Consider the following 25736-nt stretch of genomic DNA (forward strand, 5'->3'; position numbering starts at 1 on the left):
CTCAGCCGAAGGTGACATTTGAGCAAAATGCCAAGGAGGTGCCAGGGCACAAACCAAGGGGCTCTTGGGAGGAAAAGTGTTCCAGGCAGAGGGAACAGCAAGTGCGAAGTGTGAATATGGCCGGTGTGTTGGCAGAATAGCAGGGAGGCCTGTGTGGCTGAGTGAGGGGAGAATAGGAGGAGATGAGATCTGGCTAGAAGGTCATCTGTGCCATGGGAATGTGGGGAGACTCCATGAAGAAGCAAGGTGTATTGTCAGTCTAGTAAGTGTTCAGTAAAGGCCAGTGTTCAGTAAAGTGTTCAATAAAGGCCAAGGCCCACCGAGAATTGCTGATTGTTCACACTTTGAGAAGTTCCATCAGCTAGCAGCTGAAGTTTTCTCTAATGATGTTATTATTAATCCTTTAATAAAAGTGTTATGTCAGAGTACTTATTGAGCAGTGTGACGTGAGATGGTCACAGCACAAGTAAACACTTTGGGCTGTGCCAAAGGAGAACTGTTTTCATCCATTTTGTTGGTTATGTAGTAAAATCTGAAAATACAGTTCTTGGAAGAGTATCTGTTGTTCCAAGCCCTGAAGAGCCAATATAATAACAAAACAATAATTGTTTTGTTGGGGGTTCCCATATAGGAGTGCCTAGGTGTGGCGCCTAGTTTTGAATCATCTCTCTATGGAATAGTAATTCAATTCAGAGGTGGACTGCCACCAGATTATAAGTTTCAGCTGGGTCTAAAATATTCGTGCAAGGGGGGTCTAGTCGTGTATCTCTTTTAGATCCACTCTTCAAAAGTTGTCTTTATCTTTCTCATTTAACTTGGGGCACATGGTTGGAAGGAAATCCTCATTCGTGTTCCCACAGTCACAGGTCTAAGACGACCGGCCCCCTCCCATTTCAAGTCGTACAACCCCCACGGCATCAAAGAGTGGGCAGAAAAATGAAAACGTCAGAGACAGTCAGCCGTGACCTCGCCTGACTTGCATGCAGGTAGTTTGTTGGGGAGGTGATTTTAGGAATCAGGAGTGAGGGAACAGGAAGAAGGCATTAGGAAAAATGGAAAAGCCAATAAAGTGTATGTTACTGAGGTCACTGCTGTAGGCAGTGAAGGCTCAGGGTCATTGAATTGTTTATGTTGGTCGTGATATGTATCTTAGTGGTCATTTTAGCATACATTTGTAAGGTCCGCTAAGCGATCTGTCTGCTGTGATTGGCAATTACAACTACTATTCCAAACTTGAGATTCCGAATAATAACTGTCCAAGAAATACTCTCAAGTCTTTCCTTCATAGACTCTGCCTCATGGTTCTCAGATCCATTTCTTATCTTTCCCCTGCTGTGCTTTGTATCCCAGGGTCCTGACTCCTTGCACTATTTGTGTTAAGTTCCTGCTCTTCAACTACCACTCATGGGTTCCAGACTGATCCCTGGCTGATGGAGACTCCTTAATGATGTCATTAGTCAATCCCAGAATATGTTTTTAAAAGATTTTATTTATTTATTTGAGAGAGAGAGCATAAGAGGGGAGAGAATCCGAGGGAGAAGCAGACTCCCCGCCGAGCAGAGAGCCTGACACGAGGCTCAGTCCTGGACTCCGGCAGATGCTTAACCGACTGAGTCTCCCAGGCGCCCTAATCCCAAAATGTTTTCGAACATCTACCAGATGCAGGGCACTGGACTGGATTCCTAGAGGATAATAAAGCATCAAGCAGCTTAACATCTAGTTGGGAAAATGAGACATACAGTAGAAAAGTTAAATAACACTGCCTAATAGTGTATGTCCGACAAATGGCAAATGAATGGTGTAGTCAAGGAATAAACCTTAAGATAAAAAGAGGAGAGAGCCACCTCCACTGACTGCTGCAGCCAGAGCATGCTTTAGAGGGCCAGATCGCTGATCCAAGGAGGTCATCTTCTAAAATTCCCAATTTTGAAAGGGTGAAAATTTGGAATTTCATTTGAAATCACTTGATTTCTAAATGTTGTTAAGTAATTAAAACTTTCAAAAAATTCAGCATGATTCCCACTGTGTGGGCACGATAGAACTTGCCTGGCAGCTGAATTGGGATCGTGAGCCAATTGTATGCATTTGTTGAATGGCTTACTGCAATGGGTGAGAAGTCGAATGTAAAGAACATTAAGATCCTTTCCAGTGAGAAAATTCTGGGGTTCTAATATTTCACTCACATATGAGGCGATCAGGACCTGGGCTTAGAAGGGGGCAATGGGCATGGGAAGGGAAGAAGGGACAGATGAGAGAGAGATTAGAGAATATTAATAATAATGCCCTCCATTTATATACTAGTTTGTGGTCAACAGAATTTGTCATTGGAAGCAGGACAGAATAGAGACTCAGGGTGGGCTCTGAAGTTGGACTGCCTGGGTTCAAATGTCCGCTGTACAGTGAATTTCTGGTGGGGCCCAGTACACCTTGCCCAGACTGTTTCTCAAGCACTAAAATAGACTGATGCTAATGAATTCACATATCTCCTGGAGTTGTTGGCTGATTAAATAATAAGTGCATATGAAGCTTTAAGCCTGGCTCATAGGAAGCATTAACCACTGTTTGCTATTGCTATTTATCACACATACATCATCTCTCTCTAGTCCTTGCAATAGCCCCATGTTACAAGGAGAAGAATGCACCAGACGGATGCCTGGACATGGAGGTGGGAGGTGGGGGGAAAGGGAGGAGTCAGGGGTAATGATCCAAGAGTGAGCATTTGAATTGTACACTCAGCTCTATTGCTGAAACGAACTCTGGGTTTCAGGCCCTTTACTTAACCCCTGTGGGATTTTTTTTTTCCATAGAGGGTGTTTCCTTGCAACTCATATTTTCTATAATTTAAAAAAAACTGGATTTCTGAGTATGGTAGGAAGAATAATTGCTCTTCAAAGACGTCCCTGTCCTAATGCCTAGGATCTGCAAATATGTTACCATACCTAACAAAAGGGACTTTGCAGGTGTGATGGAAGTTAAGGACTGTGAGATGGGGAGATTATCACGGATTACCTGGGTGAGCCCAGTCTAATCCTGGGAGTTCTTAAAAGTAGAAGAGGAAGGTAGAAGAGTGAGTGAGTAGAATGCCCCAGGTGAAGGAGTCCCCCCTCCCACCCCATCCCACCATTGCTATCTTTGAAGATGGAAGAACGAGGCATGAATGAAGAAATGTGGGTAGCTTCTAGAATCTGGGAATGGCTCTCAATTTCCAGCCAGCAAGTAAATGAGTACCTTGGTCCTACAACTGCAAGGAATTGAATTCTGTAGTATCCCAGATAAGCAGGACTCACATTCTCCCCTGGAGCCTCCAGAAAGGAGTGCAGCCTGTTGACACCTTGATTTTTGTCTGGTGAGACTCATATTGGACTCCTGACCTACAGAACTCTGACATCACCCATTTGTGTTGTCTTAAACCGCTAAGTTCATGGTAATATGTTACAGCAGCAACAGGAAACTAATACCTGGGCATTTCCATCTTAAATTATTTGGCTGATGTTACCAGCAACACCATCAAATTCGAGAACTCAGCAGGTACGGAAATGATGTGGGGTGATGAGGGAGAAGTTCTGGGATATATGCAGTTGGAGGCGCAAAGACAGTAAGACATTCACCTGGCAGTGCTCAGACCGCACGTGGCCTCGCGGGGTTGGGGTTGAGGAGGTGGTGGCAGTAGCCAAAAGAAAGTGCCAGGGAGGTGACGGAGGATACGAGACTGTTGAGTTCGGTTTCTGGAGTTTCCAGTTCCTGTCTTTGGCTTTCATTGTAAGCATATGCATGCCAAACTCCTGTTCATCATAATCAGAAATATGTGCTTTGTTTAAAAAAAAATCACTGGAGTAATACTGAGTAAATTTTATAGACAGATCACAATACTTTTATTAGTTTTTTAAAGATTTATTTATTTTAGAGAGAGAGAGAGGGAGCACAGTGGGGAGGAGCAGAGGGCAAGGGAGAAAGAAACTCAAGCAGACTCCCTACTGAGCATGGAGTCCCGACTTGGGGCTCGATCCCACAACCCTGAGATCGTGACCAGAGCAGACACCAAGAGTCGGACGCTCAACTGACTGAGCCACCCAGGCGCCCCCAATAATTTTATTTATTGACTTAAATTGAGGCTTCAATAAATGAATAATGCTTTAAAATGTGCTCGTAGTAGGTTTCCAAAGGAAAATCTGAAAAATTTAAATGTTTTTCCTTTCTTTGTTCATGAATCCTTGTAACAATGGAAATGTTTTGTCTCCTAAGAATGGCATGGAGCTCAAATATATGACTCAGTGGAAATGACGACCACCTCTCTGGTTGTAACAAATGGGAAGTGAGTTAGGAGAGAGCCCAAGAGAAATGGGCTGATAGTCAGGAAAATGCAAGGCCTATGGGGACATCTCTATTTTGTACCAAGAGGAGTGATGTGGAGGATTGTAATGAGAGACAGAAAAAAAATGAATAAAATATTAGTCACTAAGCAATTAGGCCCCTAGAAGAAAAAAATTGCCAAAAGAAAAAAAAAGTGGACAATAACATTTTAAAAATCTCTGGCTTTTATTAGCCATATTTCCTCCCTTCATCAGTATAGATCGTTGCTGGGAGCCCTGCAAGGTTCCAAGATGAAAGAGGCCAGCTTTGCCTACAGGTCAGAAGATTTGGCAGTGGAGGAGGTTGGAACCATTGGCGGCTCTGGTCAGCCCCTGGGCAAATTGTGGAGGCAGCAGAATAAGCCTCTGTTGGCCTTAAACATTACTCTCCACCCTTCTTTCCTGGTATTGAACACTTCCTCAGTGCCTTCATGCTCTTCCCTGCCTGTGCCACATTCGCGGCCCACTGCACCTCATCTGCCCACACTAATAAGTGTCATTCTCAGAGTAGACCATATTGAATGTTGATTCTTCCCAGTACTTTTCAATTTGGTTTTTTTTTTTTTTTTTTTTTTTAAATAAGACATGGTTTATTTAGGAAAAACTGGTGAGTGTGTATGGGGGGAGGTGTGGCAGAAGTGTGCAGGGGTTGAAGGCGAGAGGATCGGGGTGGGGGGGGTCTACAGCACAGCCAGGACAGGACTCGGGACTCAAGATGGAGGAGCCAGAGGTCAGAAGACTTGGAGGTGGGCAGTTCTTTGGTGATTTATCATCCCTGAGGCTCAAGAGCCCGCAGGGGTTCCAGAGGCCTGACCGGTAAGGAGGGACTCAGGGACAGGCTGAAAGCACCTCAGCAGCAGGCAGCCTTATGTTGGCTCACAGCTCCGGGTTGGCCTCCCAGACGGGGATGTCCAGGGTGGAGAAAGATCTAGAATCTGTGAAGTATCACCTCCTTGGCTCCATCCCCAGTACTTTTCAACATGGCCCAGTATGGTAGGTCTTTACTACATGATCGGAGTAATTCAGCCAATTGGGGGTAATTCATACTAAAGTGTGAATGACTGATTTTCCCTTAGTGCTCCCAAGAGTATTTTAAAAATTAAGCCCCTGTTAACTCAACAGACTCTTTAATTGGTAGAATATTAAAGTAGCCTGAGGGAGATATTGAAGGACAGAGACTAAGAGGAGGCAATTCCAATTAAATTGGGGCATCGAGGCACTAACCGCTCTGCATACATTTGCCTTGTTGGCTGCAGGGTAATTGGGAACTTGAGCACTCATTCAGTCTTGCTTTCAAGTGGAATTGTGTTTTAATGATCCCAGAAAATAATCAGTACCCTACCACCACTTCAGGAAAATAGGCTTTTGGAGCCTACCAGGTATGTTTCACCGTGCAATTTTAGTTTCCAAACATACATACTCTTTTTTGTTAAAGATCAATTTATTTATTTTAGAGAGAGAGAGAGAGAGAGCACTCGTGAGAGGGGCAGGGGGAGAAGGAGAGAGAATCTCAAGTAGTCTCTCTGTTGAGCAGGGAGCCCAACATGGGGCTCGATCCCACAACCCTGAGATCATGACCTGAGCTGAAATCAAGAGTCACATGCTCAACCGAGTGAGCCACCCAGGCACCCCCAAACATACATATTATTATTTTTAAGAGTTTATTTATCAGAGAGAGAGAGAGAGAGAGCACGAGAGAGAGCACAAGCAGGGGGAGTAGCTGGCAAAGGAAGAAGCAGGCTTCCCGCTGAGCAAGGAGCCTGACATGAGACTGGATCCCAGGACCCTGGGATCATGATCCAAGCTGAAGGCAGATGCTTAACAGACTGAACCACCCAGGCGCCCCTACATATTATTAATTTTTTTTGTATTTCAAGATACCACCATAGAAATAATCTTTTCTTTGTAATTAAAAAAAATTAAAGATTTTTTTTTTTATTTATTTGACAGAGAGAGACACAGCGAGAGAGGGAACACAAGCAGGGGGAGTGGGAGAGGGAGAAGCAGGCTTCCCGCCGAGCAGGGAGCCCAATGCGGGGCTGATCCCAGGACCCTGGGACCATGACCTGAGCTGAAGGCAGATGCTTAACAACTGAGCCACCCAGGCGCCCTGTAATTAAAAAAATTTAAAAATTTTAATACCCCACGTGGGTTTGAGTTTGGGGAAGTAGCACTCATGTGCTACAGAGGGTTGTATAAACTGGTTTGTTTTCTGTAGGGCATTTTGGCAATCAAAATCATGCAGTTTCTGAAGGAAGCAGCCAAGAATGTATTGCAGAAATTTAGCCAAAAGTATTTATTACAATATTGTTTATAATCATGAAAAATTGTACCACTAAAATGAAATTTGTTGTGTAAATTAATGGTACATCCAGTCAGTGAAATGCTATACAGTGATCATAAGTTAGGTATTGTGGAAAATTGTTTAATGATATAGAAGAATGTTCAGGATATACTGTCATGAGAAAAATCAGGATACAAATAGTTTATGTGATGTGATCTTTCTCACACATAAATACATACATACACACATATATTCATATATCTATATACATATGTAGATAATACATATAAACAGAGAGAGAGAGAGAGCACAAAGCATATATGCCAAAATGTTAATGTCGTCTATATCTAGGTGGTGAAATTATAGGTGGTTTTTTCTTTTTTGTTTATCTGTAATTTATCTGAAGTTGTTCCAGTAAGTGTGTATTGTTTTTCAGAGAGAAAAAAATAGAATTTCTTTTAAGGAATCTGAGCATCCTCTGAAAGTAAATACAGTGGTTCTTGTAGTTTATAAACCCAGAGGCATCTGATGTGGTTTAACTCCTAAGAAAGGAGTATAATATACTTACTAGGTATAATATAAAGGCTGTGCTAATAGGTATACAAAGAAGCAGTTAGTGGGGCGCCTGGGTGGCTCAGTTGGTTAAGCGACTGCCTTCAGCTCAGGTCATGATCCTGGAGTCCTGGGATCGAGTCCCGCGTCGGGCTCCCGGCTCAGCGGGGAGTCTGCTTCTCCCTCTGGCCCTCTTCCCTCTCGTGCTCTCTATCTCTCATTCTCTCTCAAATAAATAAATAAAATCTTTAAAAAAAAAAAAAAAAGAAGCAGTTAGTGGAAGTTTTGTTTATGCAGATATATACCTTTACGGTTACACATTCTTTTCCTTTTTTTTTTTTTTAATATTTTATTTATTTAACAGAGAGAGACACAGTGAGAGAGGGAACACACGCAGGGGGAGTGGGAGAGGGAGAAGCAGGCTTCCCGCCGAGCAGGGAGCCTGATGTGGCACTCGATCCCAGGACCCTGGGATCATGACCTGAGCCCAAGGCAGACGCTTAACGACTGAGCCACCCAGGCGCCCCTTTTTCCTTTTTTAAAAAGATTTTTATTTATTTGAGAGAGAGAGAGCGTGAGCACAAGTGGTGGGAGGGGAAAAGGGAGAGGGAGAGAGAATCTCAAGTAGACTCCCTGCTGAGGGGGTTGGGCTCGATCCCACTACCCTGAGATCATGACCTGAGTGGAAACTTAGACCAACGCTTCACCAACTGAACCACCCTGGCTCCCCTTTTCTTTTACAGATTTTAATGAATACTAGCCAACAATTGAAGTTCTCAGTCATCATTTTAAGTTTCATATATACTATATCATTATATAACAGAATAGAGGGAGCACCATCACCAGTTAAATTGGAAGAATTGCTTCACCAGAGATGTGTCTCTAGAGAATTGAGTTGACAAGTACGGATGAGGCTGTTGAAAATAATTGTAAATTAGTATACTGCCCTCTTTTGGTAGCTATTTGCAATTCATTTTACATTGGCTCCTGTTAAAGATGTTATCTACAAATTCAGGCACAAATTAACTTTAAATCACCTTTTTCCTCAACAGAGAATGCTGATAATTCCAGTTTGTTATCACCATCTGGTAAGACTGTTATTTCATGGCTTTGGGGAATTTCAGGAAAATATTCCAAAAGTTCTCCATGCAATATGGCATGTAGCCAGGTACAGCAAAATTGCTTTTCTCCATGCAGGTTGATTCAGTTAAGCCTACACCTGAAAAGTCACTAGCACACATAGACAAGCGGACCGGCAAGTTGGTCCCCCCACATTTATGGACAAAGCTGAGGAATAAGGTGGATTTTCATTTAGGGGACTTCTTAAGTTCTTCAACGTTATTTTTAGTATTTCTAGTTCATAGGTCTCCTGTAGACTATTAAGAACATAAACCTGCCGAATGTTCCTATATATTTGAGGCGTGAGATATTCTCTTAAATATACTTCTTCAGTCACTTCTGAACAAATACTTTCCAAAGGACTTCTGAGGGCTTAGCCCTCCTGAGAATGGGAAGGCAAATACAAAGAAATTTTTAACTAGGACCCTCTTGGCAGGAACCAGGAGTAGAACCCACATTCGAGACTGCTAGCTGGAACCGGAACTGGAACTCAGGGATAAAGTGGTCCAGCCCCATATGGTGAGAGCTGATGAGATAGTGAAGCCCCAGTAACTTACCTAAGGTCACACAGCTCCCTGCCACCATTATGCACAGGCGGCACATGGCTTTTCTGCCTCCTCCTCCTGCGTTCTTTCTGGTATACCATATACTGTAGAACAATCTGTTATGGTAAGGAGTGAGTCAACTCACATTCTATCCTTAGTTGTATCAAAATGAGCTTCTGCTGTTAATTCACTTAAATAAAATTAATGATAGCTATTACTTCTTGTGCACATACTACATGCTTGGGAGTCTCCAGACATCTCATTCAGCTTCCAGTCTTGCAGTATAGGAATTATTATATTCATGTTCTAGATGAGGAAACTGAGGGTCAGAGAGGATAAAACTTGCTCATGTTCACGCATTCTGTGGAGCCAGACTACTTGTGTTTGAACTTGGCCACTACCCTCCCACCGTGTTGCTAGCTGTGTGACTTTGAGCAAGTTTCTTCACCTTTCTGTTCCTTCATCTATAAATCGGGGAATATAATAGTACCTGCTTCATAGGGTAGTTGTGAAGATGAAATGAGATAATATATGCACCTGACCCAGCATAAACCCTCAATAAGTAATAACGATCATTATTATGAGTGATTAAGTAATGGGGCAAAGATTCAAACCAGGACTGCAAGCCTCCAAAGCCCAAGCTTTTTTGACTGTGCCAATTTGCCCCCTTGCTGTTAAGCTCCTGGGGTAAAATGAACCACTGTATTTTTCTCCTAGTATAGTGGCCATCATCTGACTTAATCGTGGTGATATCTTAGCAAAATCCTGTTTGCATGGAAATAGGGGGCATGGAGATTTGGAGGCACACACTGGTTCCAGTCAAAGCCTGCAATCTGGGTGCCCTGGGGGAGAGCTGCACTAACTTAGGAACGGAGCAGCTCGTGCACATCCAGGGACTGGCACACATTTCAGAAGAATGAATACTTGTTAATTAAAAACCAGCTTTGGCCAATTATTTTGTTTTGCAAAGGATTCCATATCCACATTTTGAATCTTATTGCTCAGGAACTGTCTTATTTCTCAAGAAATATCCTTGGTAATTAAAAAGAAATGTAGTAAATGACAAAATATGGAAGCAATAATGTAGGACAGACAGGGTGTGTGTGTTTCAGCCAACGGATGAGCAGTCTAAAACAGGCCAGCCCAGCGCCTTGACACACCCAAATGTTGTCCTTACCCACTGAAAATCAGTCTACCTACTGCGAAGCTTGTGTTACTTGTCAAATGTTTGTGTTTCCTTTTCCTGCATATACGTAGAAGTCAAGCCATAGGATCTTTTTAATATTCCAACATGCAAACTGTGTGTAGTAGACTGACCTCTTAGCCTAAGTAGATTTACTCCATGGGAAATTTATAACTTGATTGAATGTCTTAATAGCAGCCATATTTTAAAATAACTTACCAGGAAATTGTGTTAGGTGGTACTGTACTGAGTGGTAGCAAAGTTGTTGGTTTTTTTTTTTTTTTAAATCCTCAATTCACAATGGGGAGAGTTGCCAGGCATTATTATAACAGAATGGAGCCAATGTGCTGGTATGTTTTATAATTGTAGTTTGACAGTTATTCAAAGTATAAAATGTTTCTAGAATTCTCTGGCTGAGAAAATAATTGAAAGTGGTATGTCACATATTTTGCTGTGGTTTCTAAACTTATGTCCATAATATTCCATAGGTAGGAGCAGGCTTTGAGGGAAGAGTCTCAAGTTCTTTGTCTGTAAAATGAGACAACTGCTCATTTCATTTCTTGGGTTCTTTCTCTGCAATTCTCTGGTTAAGTGTATATTCCCTAAGGGATTATGGGGCTTGCAGATTCATATTGGTCTGATAGCATGTTGTCTACTTCTTTTCATAATTCTATCTCAAAAGTTTTAACTCCTTAGAATTCAGTAAATAAGTGTTTCAAAATATTAATTTGAAATTTTGTTGTTTTTTTTCTTCTTGCAGTTGAATCATCTTTTGTTGGTTTTGTCCCCTACACCAATGGTACTCCAGGCAAGATTTTGAAAAAATTCAAACCTAGATTTAGCCTAATTTGTTAAGTTTTGGATTTAATTATACCTTTTTTTTTTTTTCCCTTGGGGCAAAAGAGGTTGAAACTACAAGCCTAAATGGTAAGATTTTTCTGAAGTAAGTGAAAATTGATAACCCTTAATATGAATATAAGTATAATGAGTAGTGTTGAAGGTTTTCATATTCAAATATGCAAAAGAAAAAACACCCCAAATAAAACAAACCCCCAAAACTGTCAACCCTGGAGAGCACCCTAAACTTTTTGGTTAAATGAAAACTTCTTATTTCATGGAGGGAGGCCAGCGCCCCACCGTGCTAACTGTTCTGTGAAAAAGAAGAAATAGTGATCACAGTTTGAGTACCTTGTTTCTCTTGCTTTCCAACACAATGCCAGCACATTTTATATGACAGATCGTTTAAATGTGGGAAGCACATCCAGTGACTTCAATATGATTCAGCATGGATTTGGAGGCACAGAGTGTTCAAAGACCGCCCTTTTATGGATGATTTTATCAATTTTTAAGTAGCATGACATGAAGAGAAAAACCTGGCTTCTTCATCATGCTGGAGAAGTGGGCTGTGTTTGAGAGAGGTGGACACGGCAAATTCTGTGCCTTCCCGAACTCTGTGGGTAGACAGCCTCTTTCTTTGTGCAGCTCTGTTCACAGTCCCTTACTTGGTTAAAATAAAAATCTCACCATGTGGTTGATGGTTAAGGAGCTAAACAATCTTGGATGGAGTTCACACTGATTGAAACCGGTTTAAATTCATATTTGGCCCAATGGAAAGGGCTAGATATTACATTATAACTATGTTTAATTACTTTTTTAAAAGTGAATGAAAGAACATCTTCAAAATAGCTTTGGCAGTAGTTTTTGGATCCATGGTATGTGGGTATTTAAGTATGGTAATATGTGCCTTTTCCCCCTAAAGTTTCATCCAGAATAATAAATTACAGAATGATTTTTATTTAAAGAAATACCAGTTAGAATAGATTTTCAACTGAATTTTAAGGGAAACAAGATCAAAGTGAGATTTTTTTCTAAAAGTTAGTGAAATCTAATGTTCAAGAAGTTTAATTTTAAGCTAGAACTGCTTAAAGATTGCTTTATAAGAGTGTACCTTTAAGCATCCCCAGAGCTATATATTAAAGTTGGTATTAACTGGAAATATATCCCTTAGGGACTTGCATTATAATGGAGTCCAAAAGGGACAAAATATTAAACAACATAAATGGGTTTATTTAAATCTAATCACTATAGAAGTGTTGGTATGTTTTAGACACATTACCTGTGTTCAGGAAACACATTTTTAAAGAATGAATACTTGCTCAGGAATTGTGTCTGGGGGTTGGAGAATGGTTAGTATGTGGCGGGGTGGGCAGCAAATACATTTGATAGTGTCAGCTGGCTTTTGCAAAACTCTATAGCTTCTCTAGGTTTGGGGGAAAGTGAAATGTGCAAGGAACCTAGAAGATGCTTGTGTTTGTTAAGCATATCAATAATTAGGCTTAATTTTCATTACTTCATTTCAGATGCTACTTCGAGTGTATTATCCACTTTAAACAAAACAGGTAATATCAAGTTCTTTCTAAATATAATAGCTCATCTGCTGTGCCTTCTTGGATTTCTCACTTGTGTGGTCAGTCTTCTGGATTGCTGAAGGTTGTCTCCTTGCATACTTCCTGTGCCTTCAGTTGTTGATTGACTACTCATTTCAGTTTGACATTGTCATTCTTGTGTTATCACATTCCTGACCTTCCAAACTGTTGTGGCCATACACTCCGCTTAAAATAACATCAAAAAAATTGTAATAGTAATATATCTTAGCTCGTAACAAATGGAGAATATAGAAAAATACAATGAAAAAAATAGAAATCATCTCTAATGTTACTTTTCTAAGACTATTACTGTTAATTTGGTACATTTCCATTCAGGATCATATATACATACACACTATATATGTGTGTGAGTGTGTGTGTATCTTTTACACAATAGTCATAGGGTATATAGATTTTTATGTCTTGCCCTTTTGATTTTATATTAAATTATAAGTATTTTCTATTGTCCGTTACTATTAATGACTTGATAATATTCCATTGTGTACCATATGTTGAACATTCTTAAAGCTGTTTCTATTTTCTTAATAGAAATTTTTGCAATGAACATCCTTGTGCCAACATTTTGATTCATTCCTGATTTCTGTAGGATGCATTCTAAGGACTGGACTTAATGGGTTAGCAGTATGAGTATTTTAAGGTCCTTGATATACATATTGCTCAGTTACCTTCTTGAAAGCTTGTACCCAGCAACATTCCTGTCAGCAGTGAATGAGGATGTCAGTGTCACTGTACCTTTGCTGAGAACTGAGACAATATCATATATTATTAGATCTTTCAATTCGGTAGGTTCTGTTTTACATTCCTAATTAGTGAGGTTGAACATTTTTTCGCAAAAGCACTTTTGTTACTAGAACCAGAAGTTCACTTCACAGATGTGTTTTGTTTGCTCTGGAAAGGAAAGTATCAGGGCAAACCAAATAATATATTTAAAAGATTCTTCATGGTAATGCAAAATATTGTCAGCCTCTATAATTACCACCAACCATCGCCCATGAGTCAGTCACGTACTGAAACAGGAACTCGTCGATAACACATAACACAAATGAGGTTTCAGAAACTGTTGGTATAACGTCATCATTCTTAAGTGCTTCTCCAAGATCTGAGCTTTGTGTTTTCTTCAGAATTTGCCACTCACCCTAGCAGACAGACCTTTGCAAATCTGTGCCCCGAACTCAGCCTCTTCTAATTGACCATCCTTAAAGCAAGGATTTCTGAACCTGGTTCTCCATTATCTGAGAAATGAACCATAGGCTCTGTACCCAGAGTGTGTTGGGAAGATATTTCTAAGGTTTGCTTCTCCAGAGTGTGTTCATATTTGCCTGTGGTTTGAACAGTTCTGTCTAGGCTCTGCTCTGAGCTTATTGTACAACTGTAGCTGAGTGGTTTCAGCCTCTTTGAGAATAATTTTATCTACTGATATAATAGCAATACTATTATGTTAACTCCTAGAGAAAAGAGCAGGACACTTTCTTGATTATAGAGCATGCGGTATTTTAGATCTTGTGTTTCCATTAAGTTTTATTCTGAATCACCTTTTCTTTACAACCTGTCACCTGAAGCTCCTGATAATGACTTAATTCTACATATCTGAAGTGTAAGTCCACATTAATTTGTCTAGCAGCAGCTCATGGAAACTGTGGTAGAATGACACAGTGGGGTGTGTGATGGGTGTGAGATAACTGGGTAAACATGGGAATCCAAATTGCAGATCCACCCTATTCCAATGCTATATGATCTGGGTCTGCAATTCCCATTTATTCTGCTGCTGGGATAACCAATAATGTCTGAAAGGTGTTAACAGTATGATTTTCTTAGCACTTCACTAAAATGATATTCATGGCAAATTGTTTTTAAAAACATGCAACAATTCTGCTCTAATATTTAAATTGCTTCTTTGCAGAAAAAACTAAAATCACTATAGTAAAAACCTTCAATGCATCAGGTATGACTTACTATCAATATCAAGACTTTCTTTTTTATAACTAAAGTAAAATGAAATGAATGGCTGGTTTTTATGTTTTCTTTCTCTTTTTTCCTACCCTTTAAAAGTGAAATCTGTTCTTCATGAATAGATGTTTATGCACTGGGTACCTGAAGTTGTACTAAGTGTTTGGGGCTATATAATCATGATGAAATACAATGCCTACCCTTAAGAATCTTCTAGTTTGGGGAGAGACAAGGCAAACAAAGAGATAACTAACATGAACATGTATGCAGATAAAGGCAAATGATAACACAAGTGTTTCTGACATGGTTAAGAAGCATGGGAAATAAAAGCGCTGGTGCTAGTGGTTAGCAATGGGATATAATTTATGAGGGAGAGCTTCTTAGAGGAGTCAACCTCAAACTCTTTTGAAATCAAGCAAGGGATGTACTTTTAAGTACCTAGGGCAAGAGTAGGAATACGTAATTTGCTTAACAAAAGCTTCTGGTTGATTTAAAGCATGGGTTAGCAAACTGTGGCCTGCAGGGCAAATATGGCCCACTACCTATTTTTGTAAATAAAGTTTTATTGGAACACTGTCATACCCATTTGTTTACATGTTATCTATGGCTACTTTTCCGGTATAATGAACAGGAGAGTTGAGTAGTTGTGACAGAGACTATATGGCCCACAAAACCTAAAATATTTATTATTTGACCCTTTACAAAGTTTTCTCACTCATGACTGAAAGGATGACCTGTGGCCATGTACTTGGGGGAAATTACAGATAACAGCCCTGGCAATGGGAAAGAAAATTCTGAGTTAATGAGCAGCAAAAGACACACATCACTGGAAACAAAGGTACCACTAAAATTTAGAGAAAGCTGAGAGATGATGGAATGTAACACTTAGTGAACAATAGACCAATGGTTATAGAGAACATTTAAAGCATTACTACCCAGAGAACAAATAAAGCAGGTTTATTTAAGATGAAATCTCTCTTTTGGTGTGGGTAACATTGCTGTGAAACAATATAGAATTCTACATGTCGGGTAACTTTTGGCACCTAAATTCAGTTTGCTCACAGAATCAAAACTCTTAGTTGAAGCATGATACCTATACAACAAATGTCACCCAGATCATTCTGGCAGAAACCATTTCACATGCACTAATACAAGCTCTAATTTTAGTTTGTGCCCAAACTTGTTCTCTTAAGAAAAAAATTAAACACTCATAAAAGTACAATGGAAATAAAATAGCAATCAGGCATTGCATACATAATTCTGACCAAGCCAGACCCAGGAAGGACAGCAAAATATCCCTTAATATAACAATCTTTTCCCTTGGCCCTTTGCTTAATACGTTACCAACATTTGCACCTCACATTTACTATAGATTTCTTTTACTTCGCCAAAATGATGAAATTAATGAAGGCCAGATTTTTAGGGAGTAAACCTTGAGCTCTCTTCAAATCAAAGAAGAGATGTACTACTCCTTTCACCAAGGGAGAAAGTGTTTTTTAGGTGAATATGTGTGAAGTTTTTGACTTACTTCATCTCCCATTCGTCTCTCCCTCCTTTGTATGCCTGTGTGGTCTGTTGTCCTGGCCATCACTCCCTTTTGCCTTCACTATAACTTTTTATTTACCACCCACTATCACTTACTAGATGGCACGCTCATTGAGGGCAGGGTCTGTATCTGGAAACTTCCCAAACCTGTAGAATATGGGAGTTGTTCAGCAAATAGTTCTTGAATTTTGTGGTTTTTGCCTAGGTGCGGTGACATCATGACATTGATGTTACTTCTTACATATATTTACATAAGGAAATAGGACGAGCATTAGAGCGTTCATGGACTCCCCTGCCCAGGAAGGGAAAGAGGATCTATGAGTAAGGGCTCTTGCATTTAAATTCTCTAGGCTCGGTTTTCATTCACACTGTTCTTTTTATGTTGGACAGGAGAGGGACGAATGGGGGACAGGACAACAAAAATTTTGAGGGAGGAGTAGGGGGTTAGACAGTGACACACTAAAGAATAGTAAAGAATCAAGTTCTATAGCTGACCAACTAAGAAATGAAAACTCTGATTCCTCTAGTCTTTGTGGAATTCATCCAGCCAATTATATCCAACTTATAGTATTTTAGGCCCACGTTTGATGCCTAAATTTGTGAATTCTCTTGACAATGTAGGATATAAGTGTAGGTGTTGACATGTTTAACCGGCTGGGTTGTTTTCTTTGCAGGAGTCAAACCCCAGAGAAATATCTGCAATTTGTCATCTATTTGCAACGACTCAGGTTAGTTCTTGTGTACATTACACATTACCAAATAAATGAGCTCCAGGGAGGGGAAAGGTTTGTTTTTCTCTGGTTGAGTATGGGATGTGTATCTCTCTGATTTGTCTCTTTTCACATCGCCTGGCTACTAAGAAGTCCCAAATGAAAACAAAAGCAAATTTTAGATCTGCCTGAAATTATCCCATTGCTTAGTGAGATGATGGATTAACTTACTATGAGAATATGAAGCTCTACACCAGATATTTTCGCCATAGCTTTAAATCCATAACTAATACCCTTAGAGTTGATCCATGAATATAACTAGTAATGAACTTAATTACTGAAAGCCACTTCTGGTATATAAATCCCTCAAGCCTTTCCATAGGACCTTAAATATCATAGCTTAGAAATAAGGTGTTGTCTTTTGCTAAAAGTAAAATAAACCGCTCCACTAGAATGTTGAAAACCTCACGGACACCTAGTTTAATTGGTTGCTAATTCCAGTAGTGCCCAGAGTGTATTTTGCCATCTTTAACCCAGACTGTCACTGTTTTTTAAATTGAAGATGGAAATCTCTTGAGAACATGCTATTTTTGAAATGGGAATATTTTCCCTTCTGCCATGGGCCAGAAAGAATGAAACAACCATTTTTCTCACATTGGTTTAGCTTGTTGGGTTCCCTTCCTTATTAAAACCAATGAAAGCAGATGTGAAAAACATAAAAACATGGTGTGGCAGGTCAGTACTGGATCACGGGAAGAGAGAAGAGGAAGGTAATGAAGTATTTTGTAATTTTAAAGTCTTAAAAAACAGTCCTTATAGGAATGTTTTCCATTTCTTCTGTTCCTTTTGTTCTGTTCCCTTTAATAATTTGTTTTAAAAACACAGGAAACAACTTCAAGTAAAAGAGGTTAAGGTTGGATTGTATTAGAAAATAAGAAAACTTTGCATTCAAAGAATGGTCCACAAACCTTTTCTACTTGTGTGAATGTGAGATTTATGGATATGAGCGTTCTGCGGATAGTATGTGCCAGGTAGAGTATGGTAGGCAAATATTAGCTGCCTTTGATTAAAGGGGAGAAAGACTTGTTAGTTACATTTCACTTTCATATATTGTGGAACTCTTCTTCCCTCCCTCTTCTCTTACCCTTCTCTTACTGAATTCTCCATAATTGCATTATTTTTACACTTCATCTGTGTTTTGGACTGGTGACTAATGTCTAGTTTAGTGTTGTATCTGCATGATGTTTGATAACTTTGAAAATTGAACATTTAGAAAAAAAAAAAACAGAAAAACGGTCATCTTGAATAACAGATGCCAGGAAGCTAGTTGGAGTAATGTTTTCCCCAATTAAGTGACTGAATTGACCATTTGTTTTAGTGTCTGGTGAAAACAGCCTCATCAGGGAACCAACTCTTTTGGCACCAGAAATTCCATGGTATCCTGCCAGAAACTAGAAACCTTCACTTCTCGCAGGTTCCAATCTGAGTTCATTAAGGGAAACGGAGGCTGGTGAAAAAAACTGGGAGCTGACTAGGCAGAGTTAGGCTGAGGGTCAAAAGGTTCCAGGTTGCACTGCTAACACTGTGCTCGCAGCTCATGTATGAAATTCAGCATGCGCTCCACAAGACTGAAGGATGACCTTGGAGAACAGACGGATGAGGGAGAGAAATTGTGGGTGTCGGCATGTGCACACACTAAATACATTTTTAATAGTGAAGGGTTTTTCCCAAAATGGATAAGTAATTCTATGCATATATCAAGTATCTTTACTTTTAATACTTGTATACTGCATTAATTGAGATTTCAGTACGAATATGCCGAAGTTGAGGTTCTCAGTAGAACAGGTGCTAAAATAGATAAATCCTGTTAGTCACTGGGCCAGTGGCTTTGTCGGCCATTTTAAGTGGAAGTGGACCATTGGGTACTTGGCTGTGGGCATCAGTGGTACTTTGGATTGTTATAAAAATGAGCTGAGAAGGCATTCAACCCTCTAGCTCAGGAGCTGACAAACTACTGCCCATAGTCTAAATACCTGCCACCTGTTTTTGTAAGTAAAGTTTTATTGGAACATAGCCATGCAAGTCGTGTACATATTGTTTGGCTGCTTTCATGCTACAACTGCAAAGTTGAGTATTTCTGACAGAACATATGGCCCACAAAACCTCAAGTATCTGATCGGATACCAAAAAAATGGCTGACACCTGCTCTAGTTTGTATGACCTCTTTGCCTTCTGCTCAAGAGGCTGGTTTTGGGGTGCCTGGGTGGCTCATTCGGTTAAGTGTCTGCCTTCGGCTCTGGTCATGATCCCGGGGTCCTGGGATCGAGCCCTGCGTTGGGCTCCCTCTGCTGCTCCCCCTGCTTGTGCTCACGCTCTCTCTCTCTCTCTCTCTCTCTCTCTCTCTGTCAAATAAATAAGTAAAATCTTAAAAAAAAAAAAAGGCCGGTTTTCTGTCTCCGTAGATTATGAAGTGCACACAGTGTACTTCTGTTAAGCAGTCTCTATTTTCTTTTTTTCTGATCAAGTCAGAGCCCCTCCAAGTATACCCTGTAGGATACCGGTTGACTGAAATTGAGTTCTGTATTTCCCGAAGTGAGCATTTTAAGAACAGAGTTTTCTGGCGTTTTGGGGATGAAAGCCACAATGAGTTGTTCAACTGAAGAAAAGATTCTCCCTGCAGACTATTCAGGTTTCAAAAGCAAAATCTTAACTTTGTTCCTAGGGGGGAGATTGCACTTGGTAGCTATATTTTAAAAAGAGAGAGAAAAAAAAAACCCAAATGGCAAAGAATAAATAGACTCTCACAAGGCTGCTTAATTTCTGAGAAACACTTTTTCTCTCCCTCCTTTGTGTATGTAACTGCAACTAGAAAACCCAAAACGATTTTTTTTTAAGATTTTCTTTTATTCATTTGAGAGAGAGAAACAGAGAGAGCAGGAGCACAAGGGGGGCAGAGGAAGAGGGAGAAGCAGGCTCCCTGCCGGGCAGGGAGCCTGATGCGGGCCTTGATCCCAGGACCCTGGGATCATGACCTGAGCTGAAAGCAGACGCTTAGCCTACTGAGCCACACAGGTACCCCCCAAAAAGATTTTTAATGTTAGAGCTGGTTCCCCAAGTTAGCATCTTTATGGGAAAAAAGGTCTGATGAGCAGCATGTAGGATTAAAATTTCTTGACAAGGAGGCAAGTTTTTTCTCTTTCTGCATTCCCACATAGAATTTATGGTTTGCATTTTCTGAAAATTGTATTGGTGGTCATTGAGTACCATTCTGATAGAAAAGACAGTAAATGTGAGTAACTGCAAAGAATTTGAGGAAACCATTTATTTTATAAATTTGATTATTCATTATTAATCTGATAATCTTTTCCTGTGTTGTATTAATCCTCGTGCGCTAAGGATGCAAGTCTCAAATTTTGTTTTGCAAATTTATTTTTAGCATTTTTTAGAGGTGAGATAATATTTCCATATGAAGAAAGCAATGTTACCCAGGTAGGTTTTAAAGATTTTTTTTTTTATTGCAATATTAAAAAGGAAGTGCTTGTGCATTTAAAGATTTGTTTAAGGCTCAGATTATTCACGGTATTCGGCATATTTACTTTTATGACCAAATTTAAATAAATTAAGTGTTGTTGAATCACTAGCTTTGTCAAGAGGGTTTGACTTCATAATAATCCTGGTACTTCGTTAATAAGCATATTTCAGTTTTCACTAAACTTGCTGCTGAATGTTTATACGATGGAATCCTATTGCCTTTAAAAATTTTTTAATTATGTTAGAAACTTCTAGCAATAAGAAATATATTGAATCTAAGAGTAGTCTTATGAATCTGATCCTGTTCCACCTCATGGGGGATTCAGATGCAGTAGAGTCAGACTTCCCATGACCTAGACTTGGTTCAGAGGATCCCAGCTAAATGTGGTTTGTTCTTCCAGTGACTATTTCCTGAGCACCTACTATGTGCCAGGCGAGGAGCAAGGTGCTACAAATGAAGTGAAGGCTGCTACCAAGTTCCCTCTTGACACTGGGATCTTAAGTCTGAGAGCTTTCATGTGGAGAGCTTTAATCGTATTCTTTTCGGGGAACCCTTGGAATAATGACATTAATTAGCACATCAGACTTGCTGATTCAAAATATTTTTTTAATTTTTTTATTGTTATGTTAATCACCATACATCACATCATTAGTTCTTGATGTAGTGTTCCATGATTCATTGTTTGTGCATAACACCCAGTGCTCCACGCAGAACGTGCCCTCTTTAATACCCATCACCAGGCTAACCCATCCCCCCACCCTGGTTCAGAATATTTTTTAAAGGAAATAAAAAAACAAAAAGTAGCTCAGTTAATATGGATTTGATCATTGGCTAGATAATACTCCATATGGTTGGCATTCAAGTCTTTGGGGTCTAGTTCTTTGGGTGGCCGAGGAAACTGAAGAACAATTTCTTGTTAGAGAGTGCAAAAAACCCACAACAATATTTGTTATATTCTTAATGATTTTGTACTCCTAACAGAGTCAAAATACGGCTAATGACACCTTATCTGGAGTCCCGTCTCTAAGGGAATCAAAGTGAGTAATCTACTGCTTGATTTAAAAGTTAAGACATCAACTATGGAAAGGTACTTGTTGAGCTATCTTTACTTTTGGAAACTGAGAGTAGGAAATAGACCCAAAGCTTATAGAAAATTGGTTTGTGAGTTCTTAGCAAATAGACAGTAGTCACCTGTCCTCAGCTAATAGCCCCGTGAGGCTGTTCTTTTTGATGCTCTGTAAGTATGTAAGAGGTCAATTTGAATTGGTATTTGAGCTTTAATATGATTTGGTAGCCAGAAAGGTTGGAAGAAGAGTTCAAGGTGGGATGCCATGTATTCCATTTGTTCATGCTTTCACGAAGCATCGGTCATTCAAAAGTCAGAGAGAAGTCTTTGTGAAGTAGGTACCAGCTTCCAGGGACAAGCACGGACAATGAGAAATACATTACAAATATAGATGCTCCCAGTCAGACACAAGGCCAAAATGTCAGTCTAGGCCCGGAGTTAGTCTTACCTGAGTGTCACCGGGAGGGGAAACGTCATGTCTTCATCCTCGTGCAAGGAAGCAGCATCGGAGATAAAATCCATCTACTCTCAATCTTGCTACTACCCCTCGAAGGAGATTTTCATCAACTTTTGAACCAAATCCAAAAGCTCCGGGGAGTATCTGTGATGACACTGAAGAAAAAAAACCTTTCCTAGGTCAAAACAAGGGACATCTGGGTGGCTCAGTGGGTTAAGCGTCTGCCTTCGGCTCAGGCCATGATCTCAGGGTCCTGGGATCGAGCCCCGCATCGGGCTCCCTGCTCCGCGGGCGGTCTGCTTCTCCCTCTGCCTGCCGCTCCCTCTGCTTGTGCTCGCTCTCTCTGTCTCTGACAAATAAATAAAATCTTTAAAAGCAAAACAAAACAAAACTCTTCTTAAGGGGCATCCTTTCAATTAGCATTTTGACCTGGCTGCTTCCACTGAGTCAGCAATGCATAGGTGGAAGGGAACCTTGGGATTCCCCCGGGGGGATAGCAAACGTCTCTAGGGCTCCCCTCAGTGAGGGTGTAGCAGCAAACAGTGAAACTAGTGAGAACTGGGACGGGCAGGACTGGTATTTCTGTCCGTTATGCCTACTTTTTGAACTCCTGATAAAAATGTAGCTTTCCTAGCTATTCAAAGTATATGTGTGAAATAAAAAGCAGAAGATATCAGTGTCCTAGAAGTATCTTAAACTTTAGATGGGAAAAAATATTGATAAGATATATTTTTTAATTTTTTAAAATTTTTCAAAAAGATTTTATTTATTTTATTTGAGAGAGAGAGAGCATGAGAAGGAGGGGGATCAGAGGGAGAAGCAGACTCCCCACCGAGCGGGAAGCCCGATGCGGGGCTCGATCCTGGGACTCTGGGATCATGACCTGAGCTGAAGGCAGACACTTAACTGACTGAGCCACCCAGGCGCCCCAAGATACATTTTTTTAAACTCACAAATTAATAAATAGAACACAAATTCGCATACTTGTAATTCATCTTAATTACTAGGCTTGAAATATAGAGGAGTTCATTTACAGCCATGAAGCATTTGTTTGTTGAGCACCTACTATGTGCTTGGCCTTGGGGATAAACCCAACTCTCAGGATGGAAAACTGGTTCTAGAACAATGGTTCTCTACCCTGGCTGCATATTAAAATCACCTTGGGAGCTTTTAAAAATCCTGTTGTCCAGGCACACTCTGTAACAATTAGATCAGTATTTGGGGGCTGGGACACAGACGTTGGTATTTTTCAATGCCCCCCTGATGGTTCCAGCATGAGGCCAGTTTTTAGAACCAGGAGTCTAGAGTCTGGTAGGATAGACCTAGGATGCAAACAAATAACAATACAGTACAATCCCTACAATAAATGTGATATATTCAGGGTTCCAAAGGATGTTCTACATATCTAAATATAGAGCAGGCAGAGTGGTTGGACTTGAACCCAGGGGCCAGGGAGACCCCTAGAAAGGCAACCTCTGAGCACAGTTAGGAAGGAGCGGGTTCTTCCAGCTAGAAAAGCTAGCTGACTACTTATTGTTGCCACAATCCTGCTCTTCTTTCCTCCAGACCTTCCCTGGAACCACCTAGAACTATTGCCCATCCCTTGGAGCTGGGTTTCTCAGCCTCGGCACTATTGACATTTTGGACCTGATAGTTCTCTATTATGCAGGACCATGTTTGCACTGTAGGATGTGTAACAGATCCCTGACCTCTATCCACTAGATGCCAGTAACACCCAGCCCCCAGTTGTGACAATCAAAAACATCTCCAGATGTTGCCCAATGTCCCCTGGGGGACAGAGTTCGTCCCCCCACCCCAGTTGAGAACGATTGCCCTAGCGTGAATTCTTTATTTTTTTTTTTTAAGATTTTATTTATTTGAGAGAGGGGGCAGAGGGAGGGAGAAGCAGGCTCCCCACTGAGCAGGGAGCCTGACACAGCCCATCCCAGGAGTCTGAGATCATGACCCTAGCTGAAGGCAGACACTTAACCTACTGAGCCACCCAGGCGCCCCTAGAGTGAATTCTTTAACTAGATTTCTTTTATCCTAACTTCCCGTGAAGCTCTTCCACATTGAAGAAATAAAAGTGTTGTTTGAGTGGGATTGGAGGAGAGGAATGAGGGAAATTCTGCAAGAGGAGTGATGAGGAAGGGAAGGGGGGGGACTAGAGAGTGCTAGAGGGCAGGTGGGGTCAGGTGGAGAGGGAGTGAGGAAGAAATCAGGGGTGCAGGGCCCCCATGGCGAGTGGTGGACTCCTCTCAGAAATTTTACCTCGGGCCAACTCTTCCTTGGTTCCTCTGCCAGAAGAAGCTGCCTGGGGGTTGCAGGATCCTAATGAATAACAAGATTGTTCAACCATAATTTATATCTTGCTGTTGGCTAGAACTGATAGAGCTTCTGTCTGGTTAGTTTCCCTTGTCATATAAATAATTTATTTTTCTCACATAGGAATCTCTTAGTATGCCCAGTGTTTCTTCAAAGTGAACACTGGAAGCGATAAATACCATAGGCTTAATTTAATTGCTAAAAATCTAACTTGTTTTGAATTTAACATCACCAGTGATCTCCTTCATGTCAATTTCTCTCGTTTTATTAACAGACGATCAGAGCTAAACAAAGCCCTGCAAAGCTTAAGTGAGGTAATCATAGTACATCCTATACCTTGTTTATCATTACTGTTTCTATTTGGGGGAAAGCGTGGAGTTCTGTGTTCCTGAGGAGAAATGTATTCAAAATTCCCCAAATCTGTCATATAAAAGATTGAATAAACTAGTTCCTTTCCTCCAGAAGTCAGAACTCGATGGATCCAGAGTCAGAACTGGATATCACAGTGGAATGCTGTTATAAGGGGATAGATTTCCCTTCATGTAAAACCAAACGTTTCTTAAAATTAGGGCTCCAGAATGAGCTCCCTTGTGTGGTAGCGAGTTCTCAACAGTAGCAAGATGCAAGCAGAGACTGCCCCCCCCCAGGAGCTTTGATGATACATCAGGAATCTGATAGCACTGTGAATTGGATGATCCCTAGGGGTTATTGTGATTCTAAGATTCTATGAGGCTGTGATAAGTCCTAGGTTGTTTTGTCTGACATTCTCAACTGTCAAAGGAACCTATATATATATATTTTTTTTGTTTCAGACTTATTTTACTGTGTGTGCTACGGCAGAGGCCCAAAGGTCAGTCATTTTTAATACCTTTATCCATATTATTTCGTTACTCATGAGAAATGAAGGATTGAGGGGTCTTAGGTTGCAAATTCAAATGTGTTCCTCTAAAATAAATACATATTCATGACATTTTGGATATATGTTTTTATTCTCTGAAACATTCATCACTCTGTCACATTCCTCTTCCCATTTCTTTATGAATCACAGAGGGGTGGGTGGGCCTGGGCCATTTGCCTCTGGTGCGGTGATGGTAAGGACTATCAGTGTCCTTAGCCCCAAAGGCCACCAATATAACCAAGAAATGGCTCCCAGTGGTCCAGTCTAGTGAAGGCCAGATAGAGAAGAAGGAACATAATATGGTACTTGGGAGAAGGAGAGAGGGGAGGAAAAGATGGGAAAGAAAGAGAAAAGAAGAGATTAAAAAGTGTGCAGGGGTGCATCAGAGATTGCCCGACAGTTATTTGAGGTTGCACAGATAATCATTTTAAATTGTGTCCATCAGCTGTCTTGGCTGCATAAGCGAACGACTTACATAGGTCAGTAATCTCGTCACCTGAATCCTGAGCATTCTGTGAGAGTACAAGTCCTAGAAAATGATGGTTTCTGCTCATCAGGCTATTCATTGGTACAAATACTGGCAATTCTTCATGAAATTGTAGATTGACTCCCTATCCACTATATATATTTAGTTCATTTCACTTACCACTTTTGGTTATTTGCAACATTAATATTTTTTCACGTAAGTCAAGACTAAAGTAAAAAAAAATAAGCGATAATGTCTTAAATTGCTAGTTATCTGATAATCTAGATGGAATTGCCAGAGAGGTTTTGGAT

General features: G+C 40.4%; 1 protein-coding gene across 4 annotated transcripts in view; it reads left to right on the forward strand.

Moving 5' to 3' along the window:
- ADGRG2 (adhesion G protein-coupled receptor G2) overlaps window positions 1-25736 on the forward strand; it is a 132459-nt gene that overhangs the window by 69863 nt on the left and 36860 nt on the right. Inside the window, exons 4-13 of one of the 4 annotated variants that reach the window (XM_025857602.2) lie at window positions 8238-8273; window positions 10793-10840; window positions 10936-10959; window positions 12393-12431; window positions 14380-14421; window positions 16646-16699; window positions 20118-20170; window positions 21195-21250; window positions 24336-24375; window positions 24874-24911. In XM_025857602.2, the coding sequence (XP_025713387.2) occupies window positions 8238-8273; window positions 10793-10840; window positions 10936-10959; window positions 12393-12431; window positions 14380-14421; window positions 16646-16699; window positions 20118-20170; window positions 21195-21250; window positions 24336-24375; window positions 24874-24911 (430 nt within the window). Of the gene's footprint in view, window positions 1-8237; window positions 8274-10792; window positions 10841-10935; window positions 10960-12392; window positions 12432-14379; window positions 14422-16645; window positions 16700-17270; window positions 17452-20117; window positions 20171-21194; window positions 21251-24335; window positions 24376-24873; window positions 24912-25736 lie in introns of those variants that run through there. The other 3 variants (XM_025857603.2, XM_073902021.1, XM_073902022.1) reach the window with 3 other exon arrangements.

This window comes from Callorhinus ursinus, unplaced genomic scaffold (genome assembly GCF_003265705.2).
Source record: "Callorhinus ursinus isolate GAN/ISIS: 27379988/994484 unplaced genomic scaffold, GSC_fseal_2.0 scaffold16, whole genome shotgun sequence".
NCBI classification, from domain to species: Eukaryota; Metazoa; Chordata; class Mammalia; order Carnivora; family Otariidae; genus Callorhinus; species Callorhinus ursinus.